At 40.9% G+C, this 24908-nt stretch overlaps 1 protein-coding gene across 4 annotated transcripts in view; it reads right to left on the reverse strand.

The window, feature by feature from the left end:
* Positions 1 to 24908, reverse strand: part of SLC35F3 (solute carrier family 35 member F3) — a 528189-nt gene that overhangs the window by 159717 nt on the left and 343564 nt on the right. For all 4 annotated transcript variants that reach the window (XR_008631432.1, XR_008631433.1, XM_004620368.2 and 1 more), the window contains one exon: positions 20094 to 20418. Coding sequence is in view for 2 of the 4 variants with exons in the window: in XM_004620368.2 (XP_004620425.1) it covers positions 20094 to 20418 (325 nt within the window). In the remaining 2 variants the exon portion in view is untranslated. The remainder of the gene's footprint in view (positions 1 to 20093; positions 20419 to 24908) is intronic.

A 24908-nucleotide genomic window follows, 5' to 3' on the forward strand; every position in this document is an offset into this window, starting at 1 on the left:
CACAGATTATACAAAATATCTTTCTTCTCTCTGCCTATTACTGCCCCTGAATTTACATGATCACTAGGTAGTAGATAAAAAAATCCCGTTGCTCATCGATTTGTTCGAGCGGGCACTAGTAACATCTCTCATTGAGAGACTTATTGTTACTGTTTTTGGCATATCCAATACTCACGGGTAGCTTGCCAGGCTCTTCGAGAGGGGCGGAGGAATGGAACACGGGTCGGCGGGTGAAAGGTGAAAGCCCAACCACTGTGCTATCGCTCCAGCCCAGATAAAAAAATAGCTAGTATTATAATAGATACACATTTGCAATTGCTCATGATTTCAGGATATTATGGAAAGAGTGAAGGTTCCTAAACTCAATTGACCAAACATGAAATAAGCAAGTCTATGATATTTCAGACATAAGCTGAGATAGCTTAATACATTCATTAATACATATTTTCTAGAGGGTTTCTTGCACTTCCTGTTGAGTGAGGCAGAACTAGTTGGTACATCAATGGATGGCAGTTAGTTATGAGAGAGGTAATTATGGGATAGTTAGGTATAAACTATATCAATTTATGCTTTTGAGTTCTGAATAAATCTTCACCCTCTTCAGTTAGACTTCCTTACCTTTGGAATGGCTCTAGTGCTGCCTTATCACTCTTAGAGGACACCAGGAAACTACTCTGCAATATATTCACTGGGGAACCAAAAAAAAAATGGAATCTTCCATGAATTACTGGAAGCTTCTTCCCCAGGCAGCTTTAATAATATAGCTGGAATGTCAGGTTTGCCTTAATCTTAACACTGGGAAACGTCTGGATACTTCTCATGCCAAATTCATTCCTTTGCCTCTTGAACATGTTTTAAGTATGACAAATGTAATTTACTCAACTGATACCATCCCAAAGCTAGACATAAATACTTGCTATGATTTGGATGTTCTCTTATTTAGTTGAAACATTTTCATACCATAGAAATAAGGTACAAAGTATTTGGAAAATATAACTTGAAAAAATTCCTGCTGAATTTCAGTGATATAAAATATTTGTCCTATTTAAAGGACATGGAGGTATAGCACCTCCATGATTGTGCAAAGAATGCAGAGAGAGAGAAAGCCACAAAAAGTCGCCTGTCTTTGGAAACTCTCGAGCTCATTCGCCATCGTGGTCTGGTGCAAGTTTCACACAATCACAAGCTAATGTCCGAGCTCACAAAGCTGTGCAGAGAAGTGATAAAGGAAGACCTCAAAGAGAGAAGAGCAGCAGTGTTGGCTGATGTGGCAGAAGCCGGGAAAAGTATTCGCAACTCCCGCCTGTCCTTTGCCAACTATAAGACGAAGATGACTGCCCTCCGACATCCTGATGGATCTATCACATCTTCCAGAGGGGCAATGGAGAGGATTATTCACGACTTCTACTTGGATCTCTTTGATAGCCACATCCACCTGTCCACATACCAAATTCCGCAGGATGAATGTCATTCCCAGCGTTCTCCCTTTTGAAATCCGACATGCCATTTCGTCAGTAAAGAAGAGTACAGCATCAGGTCCAGAGAAGGTCAGACCCAAACACCTGAAGAATCTGCTGCCAGTACTTGTCAATACACAGGCTAGGCTCTTCACACGCTACCTGTCTGAATGAAAGGTTCCATCTCAATGGAAAACCAGCAGGACTGTCCTGTTGTACAGGAAGGGAGACATTCACAACATCAGCAACTATCGCCCGATCTGTCTGTTGTCCATCGTCTATAAGTTATTCACTTGAGTCATCCTGAAGGATTGGCAGAACACTGGATGAAGGACAAGCATGTGAGCAAGTCAGGTTCTGAAAAGGATTCAGCACAATCAACCATGTCCACATGGTGACCAAGCTCATTGCGGTTTCGCAGGAGTTCAAGATGCCGCTCTGTCTAAGGTTCATTGATTTAAAGAAAGCTTTTGATTCTGTTGAGACTGCAGTGATCATCAAAGCCCTAGCCAAACAGGGTGTTCAAACTCAATACATCAAGGTCTTCTGTGAGCTGTATTATGGATTCACCACCAGGATCTCACCATTCTACAAAGAAGTTATCATCGAAGTAAAGAGAAGGTTTCGGCAGGGTGACACCATTTCACCGAAACTCTTCAGTGTCACCCTCAAGAACATCATGCAATTACTGGAATGGGAAGAAATGGGAGTGAAGATAGACGGTTGGCAACTACACCACCTCCACTTCACTGATGACAGTGGTCTCACAACACCAAATACCAGTCAATTGGCACGAATGCTGGCTGACTTCTACCGTGAGTGTGGAAAGGTCGGACTACAACTGACTCTCACTAAGACAATGTTCATGATAAATAAATAGTTCCTGATGTTCTATTTTCCCTCAACAGAACTAACATCTCAGAATGCAGCAGTTATATGTACCTAGGTTGAGAACTCAACACGACAAACGAGCTGGCACCTGAGCGGCGCAGGAGGAAAAAAGCGGCGTGGAACGCCTTCAAGAACTTTGAAGAAATGGTTAAGAGGATGAAGAACCTTCAGCTCTGGGCACATCTTTTCGACTCCACCATTCTTCCTGCACTAACATACGCCTCAGAGACGTGGGCCCTACGAAAACAGGATGAGAAGCCTATTAGGGTATCCAACGAGGAATCAAAAGAGCTATGCTTGGACTATCATGTTTCACTCAAGTGAGAGAAGGAATCCAGAGTTTGTTGATGATCGAGAATCAAGGACCCTGTCTCGTTTGCTAAGGCATCAAAAATCAGATGGGCCAGGCACGTATGCGACTAGACCTGTTACTGTACGGGACTAGACCTGTTACTGAGTGGATTCCACGGGATGTCAAAAGATCGCGTGGCTGTCCACCTACAAGATTGTCAGACTTCTTTGTCAAAACCCTGGATAAATGGTTTGAGGCTTTTCGCATTACTGGAGCAAGCAGATGCCATTGGGCTACACTAGCACTCGACAAGGACGAATGGAGACGTTACTGGTGCCCACTTGAGCAAATCGAAGATCAATGGGATGACAAGTGATACAAGTGATACTATAAAATTTTAATGAAAGTCACCTTAGAGATAATAGAACATGCAAACAGAATATAAATCCAGAAAATTGTAGTTTTTACAAGATAAGGAAGAAAATCCCTTTAATTTTCCAAAGGGGTAGATTTTATAAACTAAAGGAGAATCAACCAAATGGTCAGTCTCCCTACCTTTGAAGGTATTACTGAAAGACACTGGATGAAGGGATTTACACAGCAACTCTTTTTTTTTTCTTTTGGGGTCACACCCAGCGATGTTCAGGGGTTACTCCTGGCTCTGCACTCAGGAATTACTCCTGACAGTGCTGGGAAAAACCATATGGGATGTTGGGGATCAAACCCGGGTCTGCCGCATGCAAGGCAAATGCCCTACTTGCTGTACTATCGCTCTGGCCCCTACAGAGAAACTCTTAAAGGTGACTTCTTCCATTACTATCAGGGACTCAAAAAAATCTATTCATTTCCCAGGAGTGCACTATTCACCAGTGTAGCACCAAAGACATCAAACATCATGACTTTTACCATCAACTCCTCAATTCCATGGGAAGGACCACGCCACATATTCTTAATCACTTTATGTGCCACTAAGCATAAAATATTAGATTCATGGATTCATGTTTCTCCTGTAAACAGGAATCCTTACTCTGAATAAACTATCAGTCTACAGGAGATCTCTGATAGAAAAAGGCTATAATTCTGAACTCACCTTATATTGTGTCAGTCTTCCCCACAAAAAATACTTACTTAAAGAATTATTAATTTGAGAGTTTAAACCCATCAATATTGTTAATATTTGAGAATTTCTTAGGCCCTATGCTGCCTTGTATAAAGCCTATCAAACTGCTGGATATTCCACTATTCTCTGAGAAGCCCTTCCAAAAGATTAAGAATCCTACTATAAAGTCTGTAATATATTTTACTTTAGTTCCTAATTTCACTATTTGTAGTATGGTTTAGGTGGAAGGTGTAAAAAGGAACCATGATATTGACAAGAGATTCAAAGAAAGTATCCCAGGATTGTCAGCCATGCTCAATTTGTACAATCAGGATAAATTTGCAGCTTTGGAATGGATCCATGTTTGAACTAGAGGGCACCCTTTAACATAGTCTCACCATTTGAACCCAGTATCTTTCTATAAGACTCTTTTGTTGAGGCATTTGGAACAAAACTGCAGGTAGTTTGTAAACCCCTTTAGTCCAGACCTTTCATAATGTAAGGAATATCTGGGACAATCATGAGAACATAACTCTCAAAACTTGTGGTTTCAATCTACCCTGCAACTATATTTCCAGTTTCTATAGTTCAATTTATTCTCAGATGGGTGTTTGCCTTGCACACGGCCGACCAGGGTTCAATTCCTCTGCTCCTCTCTGAGAGCCCGGCAAGCTCCTGAGAATATCTCGCCCACACGGCAGAGCCTGGCAAGCTACCCATGGCATATTTGATATGCCAAAAGCAGTAACAAGTCTCACAATGGAGACACTGGTGGTGCCCGCTCGAGCAAATCGATGAGCAACGGGATGACAGTGACAGTGACAGTGACCTACTCCCAAACTTCAGAGTTTATCCAGTTTCTTATATATCTTCTCAGACCATTTTGGGGGCAACCTTCCAAGCAATGCTCAGGGAATCCAGGAGCTATTCTTAGCCTGAAGGCTCAATGCTTGGGTCCCCAACATTGGTGAAGATCAGCAAGCACCAAGGCAATACCTCGCAGTGATCAGGGAACATGTGGTGATGGGATAAAACTCAGGCAAACAAAGCATACGCTCTATCCCACTGAATATCTCCTGAGACCTTCATGCTATATACGTTAAATAATCATCATCAGACTTGGACTCTTAGCAGTTCTGATAGAAAATGTATGAACTGAGACCTAATTTCTGAGGAAATTAACTTTTACCTTATCCTAGGTCCAAAAAACACAAATTAGACAATAAAAGCCCTTTCATTGAGTACTATCCCAATGATGTCCCTCCTCTAAAAGTGAAGATGAGGTAGGTGAGAGCCCTCCCCATCCCAAGGGGCCTAGTCCCAGCAGCTGAAAATCTCCAGGACTCAACCGCCGCCCTGCCCAAAGCCACTCTCCACATGCTCAGGCCGAGCCTCACCCATGAGTGAACCTTTTCCTGGACCGCACCACCACATTTGTGGCCACAGGGCACTTCATAACACACACCATACCCATACTCCAAGGGTGCCACACCACATTTAATAGGTTTCAAATAGTAGGCAACCAATCTTAGGGATATATATATATATATATATATATGTTTACAGATTTTTATATAAAAGCACACAAGACTCAACCTTTAACAACATGTTACTGATCTCTTATAGAAGGTCTTAATGTCCCCTTCTGAAATAGGAAAAAAATTTTCTATTTCTTTCCTCTAAGGATACTTTTTTGTAGCATTTTCAGTGGTTTTTCATGACAAAAAATACAAAATAAATTATTTTGGTTTTGCTTTGGGTCAGGGATTCAGGGTTCAGGATGGAAACATCTAAAATATCATTGTGGGAAGGTGCAATGGTGGTGGGACTGGTGTTTGAATATTAAATGTAGTCATATTGTGAACTACCTTAAAAATTTTTAAGAAAAGTAAAAATGAAGATGACAGCTTGACAATGTGGTTACAATCAAAGTTGTGACTCTCAGCAGGGTTTTCAGGTGACAGAGTAAGGTGTTTTTCCATGTAATATTCCAGTGGATGTGACTAGGAACAAGAATGTTGAGGTAATGAGAAATGTAATATATACTATATATAGAACTGCTAGACTCACTGTAAGAGCTTAAGAACTAAACAATCTTTATATTACCTAGATTAAGCTTTACTTGATTATTCTTTCTTGACCTATTCTTGGATTATTTTTTTGCAGCACAAGATAGCATATGTACAATTGCCAATGTTTTGTTTTGTTTTTGGATTAATACTTTGCAGGTGGAATTAGAAGTTTTCTTGTATTTTTTTAAAAAAAATTTAGGAACCATGATTTATAATGCTGTTAACAATGGAAAATTGTATATCTAAAATCCTAACTCCAAACCTCTCATCCAATCTCCACATCCCTTTAAAAATTTTAAACTTTCAAAATCCAGTAAAGAGTTGATAAAGGTCATTCTGACTTTGCTTATGGTTGATTCAGTTTTGTGTTTCCTGATATTTTTAAAAGTTTTGCCTCAGTAACTGAGAAAACTTACAACCCCAATACCAATATTGTCCCAATTCTTATCTGCTTTGCTTTCATATTGTTTAAAACATGTACATTCTATACCTAAATTGCAGCCCAATACAGAACCATGGTGGTTCAAATCCATTTCTCAAGCCACAGAACCTCCATAATAACTTTTCAAAGACTTGATTCACTTGATGTCCATGTTCCAAGCAGGTCACAACACCTCCTTGTTGCTCAATTGTGGCCTGAAATCCTAATAATTGTTCCTGTTATTGCTTAAACATGCCTAGACAAATGCTATTTCTCTGCCACCACCCTTCGTCTTGGAGACAAAACCACACATGCAGGCAAGCCCAATACCTGCATTGAAATATGATGAGTATTGAAATACCACCAGTCACTACTGATAACTTTGAACCAATCACACATGCACCAAAAACACAATTTTCAAAAATGGATCTAAGTGGGTGGCAACTCCTCCAAATCTTACTTCTTTAATACCCTCCTTGCCAGGTTTTTTGGTATGTGACTCAAGTGCCTCCTGAGTCTGCAATCCCCATCTATAGTTGTGCAACTCCCAAGTGGAGTTATAACACAGGAGCTAGAAATGCAGAAGAGTGCTAGCACCAAATCTTCAAAGTGGTTGCTTAACTGAACCAGAACTTGCCAGCTCTGATTCTATGCTCCCAGTATGAAGAATACTGATGGAAAAACCAGAGATGAAACTGCTGTACTCCTGAGAGTGCTTACCCTGCAAGATCGTGAGACGTCAAAGGCTCCTGGGAGTGGGGTCTGATGCCCAGCATGTTATACTCCTCCCAGGAGGATATTCGGTGCACTGTGGCTGTTAGCAATTCCCTACAGGTATTTAGGAATTTGTGATTTGCTCCTTGAAACAAGCAATTGTCCTTGGATTTGTTAAGACTCACCCATAGCATTAGAGACCCTGCCACTGATATTAAAACAAAGTGATTCCTTAAGAAACGCAGAACATTCTTCCCTTACACAAGAGTCTGAACTATGGTCGCACTGTGATGTCTTCGTCTAGTTCCAGGGATGGATTGTCCATAACTCTAGAAGAACTAAATTTGGGCATGGGTTAGGGAGAATAGTTAATGTTTACCTAAGTGGCCACAGTGGCAAAAAAGAGCAGAGTTAGGTTTCTGGGGTATGACATGGTGCTTCTTACAAGACTTGCACCTCAGGCCTTAGCATCTGACCAAGAATAGAAACAGGACCAGCAGAAAATTAGTAGCTCCTGAATAAAGGCAAAGCAACACTTTGTATTTTTCTCTGTAACATTGTCCTATGTGAATTTTTCTTAACTAGAAATATTTCTAACGGAAATATTTTAATGAAGTTTCCAAATCAAAACTGGCCTGTTGGTATTTGTGGTAGGTTGATTAGTTGGTTGGCCAATCAACTAAAATCCAAAACCTGTCACTTGATTTCTCACTTCCATCTTTAAAGAATCTAACACCCAGCATGTCCATACAGTTAGACTTGGAACTGCTCGGAAACCACGGTTGGGCCCACGCTCCTCTCCATTTCACACCTTTGCTTTCCAGCTTTATGTACTGCTGCCAGGTCTCATTCTCAAAGGAAAAAGCAGCAAGCCTATAGCATCCTAGCATACTTGTCACCTCTCCTGGGCCTTTACTCCCAGGCCCTTACTCCCCCCTGCACCTTGTTTAAACACGTTAGTCACCAGGTCCCAGAGCCCTCAATCCATATAGTATGTACGTAGGTTTTGTTAATACCAGGCCTTCTGTCACTTTTTGAGTTAAGGTATGAATAGAAAATATCACTTCTAGGAGCAATTATACCACAGTTTGGTGCACAGAAGGATGTGACTTGGGTTAGAAATTCCTGTGTTGTACGTGGTCAGTAATGTTGCAGTTCTCAAGTACTATTGATATAAGAAAATCTTCTGGAGTCAGAGTGATAGTACATTGAGTAGGGCACTTGCCTTGCACGTGGCTGACCCAAGTTGTTGTTGTTGTTGTTGTTATTGTTGTTGTTGTTGTTGTTGTTGTTGTTTGGGGGGGTTGTTGTTTAATTAAAATTTAGAACATTCAAAAAACTAAATAAATGAACTGTGATTTATGAAGTTATTGGTTTAGGCACATAATCCTTGGAATCCCATATGATTCCCAAGCCCTGCCAGGGAACTCTGAGCACAGTGATCTGAGCACAGAGTCAAGAGTAAGCCCTGAGCACTGCCAGGTACAGGTTAAAAACAAACAAACAAACAAACAAGAAACAAACAAGAGAATAATCGGTTTATTTAGACTAGATTAAGAAAAAACCAAACAAACCACTGTGCTCAGAGTTCCCTGGCAGGGCTTGGGAATCATATGGGATTCCAAGGATTATGTGCCTAAACCAATAACTTTGTAAGTCACAGTTCATTTATTTAGTATTTTGAATGCTTTAAATTTTAATTAAACAACAACCCCTCCCCCCCAACAACAACAACAACAACAACTTTAAAAAAAAATTTCAGCTGCAGTGATAGCACAGTTGGTAGGGTGTTTGCCTTGCGCATGGCTGACCCGGGTTTGATTCCTCCGTCCCTATCAGAGAGCCTGGCAAGCTAGCGAGAGAATCCTGCCCACACGGCAGAGCCTGGCAAGCTACCCATGGCATATTCAATATGCCAAAAACAGTAACAACAAGTCTCACAAAGGAGACGTTACTGGTGTCCACTCGAGCAAATCGATGAGCAATGGGAGGACAGTGATACAGTGATAAAAGAGATAAAGGCTATCACGGCACTAGCAGCACAGTGCTGTATGCGTGTCAAGTATTCATTACTTCCTGTTTTGCTGACATAGTATCTCCTTTCCCTGAGGAGTAGGACCCAGACAGCAGCTAAAAGTTGGGGGGAAGAGTGGCAGACATCTGTCCCATAGATAACTCCTTTGATATCCAGATGGGCCTAATGACTAGCCACTCCCGTTCCCACCAGCTTTAGGAGAAAAAAAAAAGAAAATAAGGAGCTTTAGGAGGAAAACGATTCTGACCTCTCCCCCAGCTCCAGATTGATATGTTCCTGAAGAGCTGCCTTTTTCCTGGTGGAATCTCTTGGATCACTTCTGCTGTGTTCTGGAGCCCAATAACGCCTCTTTCTGACACAGATAAGTGCACGACTCTCCTCTATATATGTGACTCAGATATTGTGACAGATAGTTTTGTCCAAAGGTGGGGGTAACAATACTTCTATGTACTCATACTTAGTGGAAGGGTGGTAAGACCTCCTAGAGGAAGAGGGGTACCTCTCCCTTCTTTCTAACTTAAGACAATCATAGGTCCAAGCTCCTATGGAGAAGGGTCCATGAGATAAAGACTAGAGAGAATAAAAGGGAATGCCATGCCACAGAGGCGGGGGTGGGGGAGGGGAACAGGTTGGGGGTGGTGGGAGGGATCTTGGAAATATTAGTGGTGGAGAATGCGCGCTGGTGGAGGGATGGGTACTAGATCATAGTATGACTGAAACATAATCACGAAAGTTTGTAAGTCTGTAACTGTATCTCATGGTGATTCATTAAAAAAAAAATATATATATATAATAAAATCACTGTATCACTGTCATTCTGTTGCTCATCGATTTGCTTGAGCAGGCATCAGTAACATCTCTCTTGTGAGATTTGTTGTTACTGTTTTTGGCATATTGAATATGTCACAGGTAGCTTGACAGGCTCTGCTGTGAGGGCGGGATACTCTTGGTAGCTTACCGGGCTCTCCAAGAGGGGTGGAGGAATCAAACCCAGGTCGGCAATGTTTAAGGCAAATGCCCTACCCGCTGTTAAACAAAAATTTGGTTTAGGAATCTGGTATTTTTAAACACTATTTTTATTTTATTTATTTATTTTTTTTAACTTTTTATTAAATCACCATGTGGAAAGTTACAAAGTTCTCAGGTTTATATGTCAGTTATATAATATTCAAACACCCATCCCTTCACCAGTGCCCATATTCCACCACCAGAAACCCCAGTATACCCCCCACCCCCACCCCTTACCCCCTACTATATAACTAATGAATTTCACTTCATTTTTTCTTTACCTTGATTACATTCCATAATTCAACACAAAACTCACTATAGTTGTTGGAGTTTCCAACCAAGAGAGACAGACCTACTACATTTGATAATTAGTAAAAAACTAATAAACTAATAAACTAATAAAAAATTGCTGGAAATGAAGAGATATGTAGCCCCACTATACAAGTACATAACTCTTTCTCTCTCTCTCTCTCTCTTTTTTCCTTTTTCCTTTTCCCTTTTTTTTTTCTTTTTCCCCCTCATTCCCCTTCCTGCGCCTCATAGTATGGTGTATGCCACGCCGCGTCGGCCAGCGTAAACACTATTTTTAAATTTAGTTATAATTTAAGCACCATGATTTACAAAGTTATTCATAGTTGGGTTTCAGGCATACAACTTTTCAACACCTATCTTTTTATCAGTGTCAACTTCCCTCTACCAATGCCCCTATTTACCTTCACAGCACCCAGTCTGCTTCCTTGACAGGTACATTTTAAGTCTAAAATTATGAGATCCAAATTACAATAATGAGTCTTGTTGGTTTTATGGTTCATATATATAGTTAAATGTGCCACTTTACCAGTAGTGTTTTTGAAACCTTTTCACCACCCCTGTTACCTTCTGCCTGCCTCTTCTTCCTCCCCTCCTCCCCTACAGTTTCTTTCCTTTCCTATCCTTGGTTCTATAGTCTACATTGCAGGGTAATTTAAGTATTCCCTCTTTGATGTCTGAGAGTGAGTATAAATATGACAATAGTGATGTTGCTATGTTATTTTATTTAATTTTTTGCCTCATTTCTTTGCTGAGATCTCCAAGCCTGCTCAGATCGGAACTGGGCCTCCTCCTCCCAGATCCCTCATTTTCCAGTAGCTTGGCAGTCACACCCACAAACTGCCCCCGGCACCATGTATTTCCATCAACGGCCAAGATCCAGAGACTATAAAACAAAACCCTCAGAACTGACCTCTTATTGTCTAGTTCTCCCTCTCAGAGAACCCGGCAAGCTACCAGCAGTATCCTGCCCACAAGGCAGAGTCTAGCAAACTCCCCATGGTGTAATTGATATGCCAAAAACAGTAACAATGATGGGTTTCATTCCCCTGACCCTGAAAGAGCCTCCAATGCGGCACCGTTGGGAAGCACGAGTAAAGAGAGGCTGCCAAAATATCAGGGCTAGGATGAATGGAGACATTACTGGCGCCCACTTAAGCAAATCGATGAACAACAGGATGACAGTGATACAGTGATGACAAATCATCAACGGCCAAGATCCAGAGACTATAAAACAAAGCTCCTGGAAGAGAGCAATGCAGAATCTCACACAGCAGAGCCTAGCAAGCTACCTGTGGTGTATTTTTACGCCCAAAACAGTAAACAATAATGGACTTCTTACCCTGACCCTGAATGCGACAGGGATGGATGAGATGTTACCGGCGCCCACTTGAGCAAATCAATAAACAATGGGACAGTGATACAGGGATGATATATCCTCACTTAACATCATTAGTAGGTTTCTGGTAACTTCAACTTTAAGCAATGACACAAGATAATACTTTCTTCAATGTCTGATTGATTCTTTCTTCACTGTTACAATAAAGCAACACTGAAAGTACATTATTTGAAGATCTTCTGTATTTAGAAGATAAGCATTTGAGTTATGAGAATGTCCAGTTGCACAGGATTGAGGATTTATGTTTTCAGATTAATTCCAATCCCTTACCCTTTTCTTCTACTCCACCAATTCAGAGACTTGATAAATACAAGTTTAATTGTAATTCATGTTGGAAGGTATGAGTGTTTTGTAATTTGGTGATTCCCAGTTGTTCTTAAGCTCTGGAAGTCCTATATATGCAGCTAGTTGGAGAAAGAAAGAAGGTGAAATAAGATCTCCTTGGCTCTGCATCTTTTCTGGTTGACATATAATTGAAGAGTAGTGACTTGGTCCAACTTGAAGTTCCTATTGTCGGAAATCATCCTACAGCAAACAACAGCATCTGATTCTCGTAATACAGTATAGGATTGATGGAGGCAAAGCTATCAAGTTGAGGCCTACATCTCCCAATTGCTCTTGCATTCTAAGTCTACCACAATGCCAGTGTACTACAGAATAACAATAATTAGGACTGTTGAGAACTGGATTCTTGGTTAGGAAATCTAGATGGCTCTATTCTTCTTTTGTAAGATTTATTAAGTTTCACAAATCCCCTAAAATGATTCCTTAAGACACATATGTATATATATATATGTAAATATATACACACTTATATATCCCTTATATATAATATCAATATCTATATACATCTATATATCTATATATATCATAGATATATATCTATATGTGACACTGTGACACTGTCATTCCATTGCTCATCAATTTTGCTTGAGCAGGCACCAGTAACGTCTCCATTATGAGATTGTTGTTACTGTTTTTGGCATATCAGATACGCCATGGGTAGCTTGCCAGGCTCTGCCATGCAGGTGAGATACTCTTGGTAGCTTGCCAGGCTCTCCAAGAGATTATATTGATATATAATATTATGTATGTATGATATATATACTTATATATATTCCTCTTGTCCACTTTGCCTTATCCTTCTGCCCCATAAATGGGAAAAAGTCTCTTAACCAAGAAAATAAGGCCCTTTGAGCTGGGCTTAAATACCTCAAATATCATCCAACTTTAATAAACCAAATGCCAATAAGCATATGAGGGGCCCAGGCACATGAGGGATCCAATCCTTGAAACACTAATTTATAATCAAATACTAACAAGCCTGTCCCAGTTATATTAGTGGAACACTTAAAGTCTTCCTTTGAAAAAAATTTATTTTATTTTCTCTCCAGAGAAACCTGCAGTAAAATGCCATATAATGGGCCTAACAATGTGCTCCTGCAACAAGGGAGTTTTAGTTTCCAGGGCTTTTAATTTATTTTGCTATAAATAATGCATGTCTGATTGCAAATAACACATTAAGTGTGTCATAAAGTAAGGCACTTAGATAAAAGAGTGAAAGGATTTTGATGTACTCTTAAAAGTTACATTAAGTACACACATCATTTTGTTTTCTCTATATTTAGGGTAATCACATTTACTTTTTGACTGCTTTCTATGTTAATTCCAGTTTAAAATTTATAGAAAGTGCATGAATAAGACTTGTTACAAACACCGGAAAAGGCAACTTATTTTGGCCAGATTTTTATTCTTTGGTGAAAAACGCAACAAGATGCTATGTGGTGTGATGTGGCCATCAAAACAAGATGTACATTTAGTACTAGAGAGCTTTATAGGACTAAGCACCTAACTTTCAAGGACCAGATTAAGACACAGGAAGCCTATTAACATTGGAATCTCTTGGAATATAAGGTGGCACAGACTTTTAGGTGGTAAGGTGGTTGGTAGAGGAAAGGATTGTCCTAAGGGGGCTTGAGATTGGCATGAAGTCCCATCTGTTATGGTTCATGCTTGAAAGAAACATGTTTGGTAAGGGCCTGCTATCTCTATGAGTCACTCAGCATAGACATTAGTGCGATTGAAAGCGTGCAGATTTTGCCTTAAAAATAAGTAAAGGGAGATGGAGAGATAGTACAGGGGTTAAGGTGCATTCCATCGACCCTTGTTTGATGTCTGAAATCACACAGAACCCCAAGCACCATTAGGCATCTCCCAGGTCCCAGCCCCTGCAGGGTCCGAGCAGCACTGTAGTCTTGAGCTCTCACACTGACCTCGGGGTCTGGTTGTCTAAGAATTGAAAGAAGTATCTCCCAGACTAGCCCCCCTGAGTTAGTTGTTTGTTTATTTATTTATTTATTTATTTATTTATTTATTTATTTATTTATTTATATTTATGCTTTTTTTGGGGGGGGGTTCACACCCGGCGATGCACAGGGGTTATTCCTGGCTCTGCACTCAGGAATTACCCCTGGCAGTGCTCAGGGGGCCATATGGGTTGCTAGGAATGAATATAGGTGGACCACGTGCAAGGCAAACGCCCTCCCCTCTGTGCTATCACTCCAGCCCGGCTTCCTGAGTTTTAATTGGAGGTCACCTCCCACCAAAAGGTAAACATTTCCAGGGGCTGCTTTCCCCTATTTGTTCTCAAATCCTTAGCTAAGCAAGGCTCTATGTCAAATGTGACATAACCTAGGAGAAAAATCCAGGTGTCTAAAAACCTCTTTTAAAGATTTCATTTTTAATTGCATCACAGATCAAAGAAGTACATTGTATGCAATAACTATTAGAAGAGAGAATTCCATTGAGCCCCTAGCAGAGTAATCAACATTCCAGTAGCAGGGGAAGCATTGATCCCTACCCTTTCAATAATATGGCACTGATAAACGATTCCAGGCAAAGTCTTTAGGTGGACACAGAAGCTGAAAGGAACACTTGAGTTTGTGACTTTGAGCAACATCTTTGTAAGTACTAGATATGAGAACCTGAACCAGCTTGACTTCAATGCCTGTCGAATGTATTGAAGTCAAGGATATTGACCTCACAATCTCTTCCCTCTTGGCTTCATTACTTTTCTGCCCTACAAGGCATTTGCTCAGAACTTGGTAGTAGTCATGTGACGTCCTAGGAATAGAAGGGCAAGTGAGTGCTTTGGAAGTTGTTAGATGACCTATTCTGTGAATAGGCGTAGCCATTTCAATTTAGCCATGTGCTGTAAGTACAGCAAAGACCACGGTGGTGCTAGTGGAAGGAAAATGGCATATAGCTACTTCATGCCTATGTTTGAAATAAAAGATTTTTTAAAAATTCTGGAGCTGCACAGAATGCTAAAGATCTTGAAAGGACACTGATTCTTAGACAAATGAATCACTTCACAAGTCTGTCTTTCTTTTCAAATTTGGAAAAAAACATGACATGGTCAGTGCCATTGGAGTTTTCTGCTATGACAGATACATCCTGTCAAAATGTACCTCAAAGCTCACCTCTGCCAAAGACCGCAATTACCCCAACAAACCCCAAATAATGGCAGCATGCTCTTCTTCCTGATATAGGCTCCACAAGGCAGCTGTGTGACTTATCTGAATAATATTGAGAAACAGCTCAGTCATCTGTGACTGCCTTTTAATCATCAGCACTGCAACCTTTAGAGAGCAGGAGTCATGGTTTGATTTTAGGGACTCACATTTGTAGTTAACAAAGACAGGTAGCAAACCTATGGATCAAGTACAATTTGGTACTTCATATGCGATCACATTTAATTTGTTCAAACAAGATCTACACCAGAGCTATGAGAGCCCAGAAGATGGCTCTTTTACCCCATTTTCTACTCTGCCCAAGAACTACATCTGAGGATAGTAGTTTGGATTGCCTGCTTCCAGGCTCCTTCTTTGAGGACAGTGTGTTGTTAAACCATTTCTTTTTTGGTAACGTTTCTGGAGAGATGTGGGTCTGCAAAGAACAAAGATTTCAGATCCCTTCTTCGAGCATCACAGGCTCTTTGATGTAGATGAATTGGTTTTGAGAATCCTCAAAGTTTCTTTATTACTGTTTGATATCTACAGAAATGGTCTTTTTTATTAGATGTGGTATGATTATAAAACATGCCTGTGAGTTGGCTTTCTACTCTTGATTATCTAAAAAAATATGAAGAAACAACTTAAAACTAGCTGTGTAAGAAAGGGTGGTCATATTGGCAGTATACCCACTACATTTAGCCCAAACACACAAGCACATACCACCTGCACATGCCTCTATGCACTTTCTTACATGTCATTCATAGGAGTTCTTCATCATACAGTGGGATGTTAACTGTTCCTCAAGCCTACTGATAGAAGAGAACTGCCCCCTGTTTGGGGAAAAGCCATCCCTCTTATTCCACCCTCTGTGATTCTTGCATATATTCACAAAGAACCCTGGAACTTCCTGTTATCTTTTTAATAAGTGCAGTCAAGATTATCTTAAACTAATAGGCAGCTAAAAGGTTTTCATTCCTTAGACCTAAAATATTAGTATTAAAAACAAATTTTTTTGGTTTTTATTTTTTGTGCTACACCCAGCTGTATTCAGAGATTACTCATAGCTCTTCATGTAGGGATTACTTCTGAAGGGGATTGAGAGATAATATGGGGAGCTGGGGATTGAATTTAGGTCAGTTGCTTGCAGGGCAAACACCCAACCTGCTGTACTATATGACTTTGGAACTAACATTTTAACAAAAGTTTAATGAGACTGCATTGGGAAAAATAACATTGATGCAACTGAATTAGAGAAATTCAGCAATTTAAGGATGTTACACAATTTTGTTTTATGCTCTACAATTAAAAGATTAATCTTTGATATTAAATATTAACAAGAGACCTCAGATGATCTGGAGATAAATACTAGATATATGAGAACACAAGAAATCAGGAGCTAATATAATGCTTCCTACTTGTCTTAGTGAAAGTTGAAAGATCATCTGTAGAATATTCTAGACTTGCTTATGTCTGGCTATCACTAAATTTCGCAGGGATGAAACCAGTGCTGTTAACTATGGTGTGGTGGGGTAGGGTGATAACTGAGGGAAAACAAATGAGTTCAAGCTCATATATCATGTGGATAGGATAGACAGGAAGACTCTGCAGAATAGGAGGCCAGGTGTGCATGAATGAGGGCAAAGTCACAACCAGGGATACAAAGACAATGTTTCATTTCACCACCAATGCCTTCTTGAATGTTTTAAATGACAAGGCAGGGCAAAGGTAGCTGAAAGTATACCTGCCACCCTCTCTCTAATTTCTTCCATAATGCAGGAAGTCATTATAATCTCCCTTTAGACTTGGAACATTGATTATGTGTTAGCCTGTATCTGTGTATCTGCTGATCAGAGAGCTTAATGCATGTGTTCAGGGGAGTGGGGATGAGGAGGCCTGAGGGCACAGGCACTTATAGTCAGACTTGCTGAAGCTAAGTTCCTGGCATGAAGATATAGACGACTGACACACCCTTCACCAAGAAGAAGACAAGGGTCCAATAAAACTCCCTCCCAAAATACTTGACCAATTTTTCTTAAAGACATAAAACAAAGCATTAAGCATAGATCTGGATATAAGCTGATACTTAGGAGGAGGAGGTTGGGCCACACCTGTCTGTGGTCTGGGACAGCTACTGGGTTTGTGCTCAGGGGACCATATATGATACTTAGGATTGAACTCAAGCTGGCTGTATGGAAGGCCAATACATGACCCACTGAACTAACTCTCCAGCCCAAATAAGTTACTTCTGAATCAATTCTTGAAGATTGAAATTGAGATTGCTACAAGTTATGAGAAAAAAGTGAAGACAAGTGGATGTCCTGAGCCAGTGTGTTGGTAATATAGTTGATCAGCATAGTTTCCTTTCAAATGGATGTGCTGCTGATCACAGGATATTTTGCTTTTCCCTCTATCCGTTGGACGAACTCCCCCGCTAACAGCTTAAATAGAGTTCTCTGATTATGCTGGAAGCCAAGCAGGTCAGGTGCCCTTTCCTTAGCATTCAAGGGTGGCTTCACCTCTAGTTTATGAACATCTCAAAGGGAGAACTATGCTTCAAATTTCCCATTCCTTGGGCCTTTCAGTTTAGGATCATAGTAGGCTTTCCATGAACCCTTACTGGAGGGAAGAATTCTTATAGGGATTTAGAACAAGTGAGCCAGTGATGGATCAAGGCTAATCCAGGGCTTTGGGTCTAGATAGAGTGAGGAGTTGCTGAGGTAACTACATGCCCCTTCAGACAAAATGAACCCCCACCTCCCTTCAGTGCCTTCATGCTCAGCACTTCTACTTATCATTTCTAGTCTCCTGGATGATAGATGGATGGTGGAAGAATGGGTGGATGAGTGAATGGAGGGATGGATGGATGGGTGGGTGGACGACTGGGTGGATTTGCATGTAGAATGTGTCCCATTTGATCACACAATACTTTGTAATAAAAGTGATGACACTGACTTGCCTCAACTGAGCATCTAACAACTAATATCAGCATATGTGGTTTTATTCTCTTAACTTTAACATACAAACTGGGAAAAGTTATAACTGACTTCATCGATCATCTGATGATCACCATCCTACCCACTCTTGTGGTTCTGTTGTTGACAAAGTCTCCATCTGTGATATTTCATCTCTTCCTAACTGGACTTTTTAGCTGACACTCTGAGCTTGGTTCCTTCTGTATTGTTTTCAGCACACCTAGCTGGTTCTGAGTCTGCCTAATTGGCAATCCAGTGCCAGTTTTGCCCTATGGTAAGTGGTGGTTGTTCATGATCAAGACTTTGGTTAGGATAGCATCAATCTAACTGCATGTTTGAAGAAATAGGAAAATATTTTTTTCAAGTTTCCTAGTCTTTTCCTATCAAGAAAAGGCATTAAGCTCACCTTTAGAATATTACACTGCTGGTTTTCAGAATAGGCTAGTCAATTTAAGGAAAGTTTGACTTATTATATATTAAATATGCTTAGGGCTACTTAACTACTAAATAAATTACTTACTCAACACTTTTTCTGTGACTGAAAGCAGGCCATTATTTTTCTCTTACCTTGAGAACATTCTTGGGTCTTATCAAAGTTGCTCAACTTATTTCTTTCCATACTCTTTTGGCTGCTATTCAGAGGAGCATTAAGTTCTAGGCAATTTCTGGCTAGTCCTTGAACTACAAATTTCAGCCAGAATTCTGAATGCCCCAGGCCTGGATAGCAGTTCTAGAACCGTGTACAGGTTCTTTCATGTAATGTTTCCCCAGTTTTCTCCAATTTTGTTTGTTTGTTTTGGGGACACACCCAGTAATATTCAAGGCTTACTCCTGGCTCTGCTCTCAGGGATCACTTTTGGAGACCATATGGGATGCTGGGGTTGAACCTGGGTTGGCTGCATGCGATGCAAGCACCCTACTTACTGTTTGGCTACCCCAGCCCTCCAAATCTTTTCCACTAAAGGGAGATATTTGAGGATTGCTTTGTCTCTATTCTGCAACAGAATTCTTTCCTTTAGCAAAAACGCTGATTTAGAATTTGATCTTTAAAGGAGCCAGTCAAAATTCTCTTTGAACATAAAACATCTAGGTGTCTCATATCTAAAATTTTATGGTGATACATAATGGAATTTAGACTCTAACCCGAATTTCTTTCTGGAAATCTAAGATGACTGGTAAACGGACCATGGCAAAATTTTTATGTGGGTGCATATTTCAGGCAGAGCGGTACAGCAGAAGAAAACAGCGAACACTCTGGCTAATTTTCTACTTCTGGACCTGTTTATAGGTCCTAAGACCTACCTGAGCAATTTTGCCAATCTCTCTTCCTAAGTATTTTCTGAGATGATCTGATTTGGGCTGGTCACAGCTATTGACATGCCAACCATGACATCTAGTCATTGACAAAGATAAGATTCCAGAGTGGAAACTGAGCTTTGGCGTCCTAAAGAAATCTTGGAGGAGCCCTATTGTACATTGACAAGGGCCATAGTTTAGGTTCAAGGTTTCTGGTACCTTTTCAAAAGGAACTTTATATGATAAAATGATGCCAACATCTAGACACTGGTGATGGGGCTATCAAAACTTGAGGTTGGACCTAGTCAGACTTTTGGTAATCACATAGCCAAAAGCGTCAATGGCTGGGATTGGAAAGGGAATGGGTAGCCAAGTCTTCAAAGCAAACATCTCTAGGCAGGACAGGAAGCTACAGGCAATAGGCATGCCACTGGCTCCAAGGTCTCATATATCCTTATAGAGGTAACAACTACAGTCTTCTCCTAGTTGGATCCTTCCTGGGATCATCCCTGGAAGTTGCTGCTGTCTCTTACTTCATGTAAAGTAGAACTCCAGGGCTCAAGAACTAATTTTAGTCTGGAGATCAGGCATGAATATGGGAAAAAAAACCTACCTGTATCTCTGTTTCACAGACTGCTTCTCTGCAGACTTGCAGACGTGCCCCACGTAGTACAGTGGAAAGAATAAAAAGTTCCAGTTGGTGGCGAACCAAGTCAGGGTGAAGGGAGCATTGAACTTCCTGAAGGTCAGCTTAGCGAGCTGCGTGGAGCCGGCCCACGACGAGCACACACACAGCACCACCAACACGCCCCAGAAGACTTTCTTGAGCTGCTCCTGCGAGCATCTCCAGCAGTGGGTGCTCGTTCTCCCGCCGGCCTCCCCTCCTGCCGGCGCCTGGGCCTCAGCAGGGCCCGGGGATTCCCGGGGGCGCTCCTCCCCTGAAGAAAGAAAAGGCCTTGGTTAGCTAGGACTTCCGTATTTCAGCCTCCCTCATATGCTCCATTCAGGCATCCGACCCCAAAGTCATGATCAGAACAGCCAGCTCAGAAAGGAGATACAGGGTAAGGAATGGGGACATAGAGGCGGCTTCTTGAAGAACCACAAACCTGCACAGCAATTAAAATTTTTTTTTTTAATTTTATAAGGAAGGACTGGAGTGATAGCACAGCGGTAGGGCATTTGCCTTGCATGCGGATGACCCGGGTTCGATTCCCCCATCTCTCTCAGAGAGCCTGGCAAGCTACTGAGAGTATGCCACCCACATGGCAGACAGAGCCTGGCAAGCTACCTGTGGCATATTCGATATGCCAAAAACAGTAACAAGTCTCACAATGGAGATGTTACTGGTGCCCGCTCGAGCAAATCGGTGAGCAATGGGATGATAGTGACAGTGACAAGGTAGTTCACAATATTCGATTACATTTAACATTCAAACCCAATCCCACCACCATTATACCTTCCCACCACCAAATTTGGGGTGTTTCCATCCCAAGCCACAATCCCTGTCTTAGAGCACAACCTCAATAATATATTTTGTGTTGTCTGTTATGAAAAACCACTGAAAATGCTACAAAAATGTATCCATAGAGGAAATAGTGTGAAGATTGGTCTATTTTGGCAGGGGTCGTTAAGACATTCTTTAGGATAGACCCCAATAGTAGTAAAGTGCTAGGCAACTTCTCTGACAAGGAATTTAGAAGGGAGCTACAGAGGATGCATAGGGAAATAAAAGAAGCAATGGAAAGCACTGCCAATAGAACACAAAAGGATTTGAAAGGATTTGAAAAAGGATTTGAAAGAAATGTGGAAAATGCAAACAAAATTACAAATAGAAATGTCAGATCTGAGAAACCTGGTAGACGAATTGAAAAACTCAGTGGAAGGTCTCAGCAGCAGAGTAACAGCTGCTGAGGACAGAATTAGTGAGCTCTAAGATGAAGTGCAGAAACTCTCCAGACAGCAGAAGAAAATGGAAAAGAGACTCACAATCCAGGAACAAATGTCAAGAGAAGATCAGGATGAAGCCAACAGGAGTAATATAAGAATTATTAGAGTCCCAGAGGGACAGGAAGAAAACTCTGACAAAGAAGAAACCATCAAAGACATCATTGCTACGATATTCCCAGAGCTGAAGAAAACATGAGACCGCATTCAGGAGGCCCGAAATGTACCAGCTAGAAGAAATCCAAATAAGAATACCCCAGAATATCACTAACTTGTTGTTAAAGGTTGAGTGATGTGAGCTTTCATATATATAACTGAAAATATGTGTATGTGCATATATATTTCCCTCTATTATTTGTTGCCTACTATTTGAACCCCATCAAATGTGTTGTATTTATAGAGAATGGGTAGGGAGTATCTTAGGATGAGTCGTGTGGCCACAAATGCAGCCTTGTGGTTCAGGAATAGTTCACTTGTACATGAGGTTCGGCCCAAGCGTGTGGGGAGCGGCCTTGAGTGTGGCAGTGGTTGGGTTCTGGAGGCTTTTGGCTGCAGGTTGGGTCCCTTGGGGCGGGCAAGACTCTCTCATTCACCCCCCTCTGAGGCGCCCCAAGTGAAACAGCTTGGCGCAGGGTTTGGTGGCATGGCTATGGCAAGTGTCATGTTGCTCCCTTCCAGGAGAAAGAGCCGTGTGATCTGGATGGTGGCTGATGATGAGATTATCTGGCTCCGGCAGGAGATGGCTTATGGGTGGATTGAGGACCCCTGGATCGCTGGAGACTTGGGGGAAAACGAGCACAACACACTAAATTAAGTAGAAAAAGTTTCCTTAGATTTTCTTATGCTCCTGAATCTTGGACCTTCAAAGGTGAGTCCCTGGACTAGCACTCTCTGTCCTCCTGCTGGAATTGTAGAAACCAAAGCCAAGGAGTTGAATCTGCACTTCAACAGCTGATGGTCCAGAGTGTGGCACTGTTCAGGAAACACAGCTGGCCTGTGTATTCTGGATCAGTGAGATTTGTGGTGTCCACTCACATACTGGGTGGTGAGAAGGGGCTGAGGAGAACCGGAAGATGCTTACTGTTCTTGACTGTAAAAGCTCCACAGGGACTGAGCAATCCTCAATCCACCCATTTCTTAAAGAATCCCAACATTCTCTCCAATTTTGCTCTGCATGCAAAATAACTTTTTTTTTTTCCCTCATTGGCTTAATCTGGCTTCCTGCTGATGGCCCACTTTGTCCTACTTTGAAGTGTTCCTTCAAAACCACAGCCTCTGGCAGCTGGTGCTGTGAAAGGCCTCAGACACTCCATTACAGAACCTTGTGACTTATCGAAACCGGGCTGCAGCCCAAAGTGTGGCTCTGTTGCACTGCTTTTTCCCAGGGAACATGAGAAGGTGGAAGAGGTGTTATTTTCCACTGTTTGGTTTTCATTCATGATTATGCACATGTCAATCAGCTGGAATTTAACACAGCTGTAACTCGGGTAAGGTGTAACCAGGGACCAATGCGACTTTCTAGGAGATAGCTGCATAGAGGCATAGAAATGCTCAGACACAAATTGCTGTGTGGACCAGTAGAAGGCAAATGTGCTATCTTCACTATTGTTTTTGTTTTGTTTTGGGGCCACACCTGGTGGTGCTAAGCAGTCATTTCTGGTTCTGCACTCAGGAATTACTCCTGGCACAGCTCAGGGGGCCAGTTTAGGCTCATTGTGTGCTTATTCACCTACATTTTCATCATGGCAATAAAGTTTTAAAACTTAGGGATCAATCCTGGCAGGCTCAGGGGACCTTATGGACTTCCAGAGAGCGAACCCGGGTTGACCGTGTCTAAGGCAAATGCTATAATACGATATAAGCTATAATACTTATCCACTGTATTATAGCTTCTATCGTTGTGAGATTAGGGAAATCTCACAGCAAACTTTTCAAGGACCCCATTATACCACAGGTCTGACACTTTATTTCTCTATATTGAACCTCTTAAGATAATGATGTCAATTTCATTACCTCACTCATTTTTATATTTCTGTTAAACAAACCCACATTATGTAAACTACATAGAAAAATTGTAAATACCTCAAAAAAATCCTTAACATTCTATATACTAATACACATACCCCACAGAACTAGGATCGATTGCATTTCATCCAGCATTCATTTAACTAATGTTGACAACATGGATTTTAACTTCATAAACCTCACAGGGGTACGTACAGTGTTACCTTGCCTTAAAACATTTAAATCATCTGGGCAATTTCAGAGCTGCCTATTCCCTCTGTCAAGAACTATGGGTGGCCGGTAGATAAATACATTGCTGTTCTTCAGGAACTTAAAACCCATTTTCATGTGACAAAAAATGAAATGATGGAAAGAATGACAAATCAAATACATGTAAAATGGAGAGACTTCTGACTATAACAAAAATTCTCTAGAGGGTATGATCAGTGTGGGCTATGATAACAAAGAAGAGGGAGAAGGCAGAAGCTTGGCCTGGGCCTTGAAGAATAGAATGGATGGATGAGGAAGACACCAAAATCATCTCATTCTTGCCCCATTATGATGCATGAATGGATTTTAGTGAGACATTCAGGTTGGCTGAAGGGACTAGAGAAATTATTCAGAAAGTATGTACCCTAATATTTCTTTTTTTTTTAGTTTTTTTTTGTTTTGTTTTGAGTCACATGAGACAGACAATTACAGAGCTGCTCAGGTTTGGGTTTCAGTCCAACATCCATCCCTCCACCAGTGTAATTTCCCAGAACCAGTATTTTAATATTTCTTCTAATAGATGAAATCCGTGAAAAAAAGAGTGATATAGTAAGTACAGTTTACTGATATATTGGACAATTCACGGGAAATGACTAGGAAATTTTGTGCTTTGGCACACAATTACATATTAAGTAATTAAGTAGTAGAGATTAAATATATGTTCAAATTTCAGAAAGAAGAATTAAAATGAGAAGGGCAGATTCACTTCCCAAATAAACCTCAAACCTTCAAGTACAGGAAACTTTTGCTTGCTTTATAAATTGCAAGTCAAGGCAGGACATTATACAGAAATAGCTTATTACAACAGAGAGAAATCAGTTCAGAGCAAACCTTATTCTGTTTCTTCTTTCACCATTCTTCTACTACTAGCAATACCATGACACCATTTTGCACACACTCTCCAACTCGCATTTTTCTGCTTAATAACTCCTCTGCTCTTGTATCTTCCAGTCTAACTTTGCATTGTTCCCAGAACTGTTGACTAAAGTACAAAGTAGATTACACATTCTGGCCCAATGGTTGTGCAGGCTGACAGATGCTGTAATTGTGGAGTTAAGCATCTACCCTTAGCTGTGTCATGTCACCTCTAAGTGCTCTGTTTATACCACTTAATTCATTAAGACTTGCTTGGGGACAGAAAGGTTCTTCCCAGTCTAATGCAGGAGTTGCTTCCACTAAACATTTTAGAAAGTTGTATGTGTGTGTGTAG

This window comes from Sorex araneus, chromosome 9 (assembly GCF_027595985.1).
Source record: "Sorex araneus isolate mSorAra2 chromosome 9, mSorAra2.pri, whole genome shotgun sequence".
Lineage (NCBI taxonomy): Eukaryota > Metazoa > Chordata > Mammalia > Eulipotyphla > Soricidae > Sorex > Sorex araneus.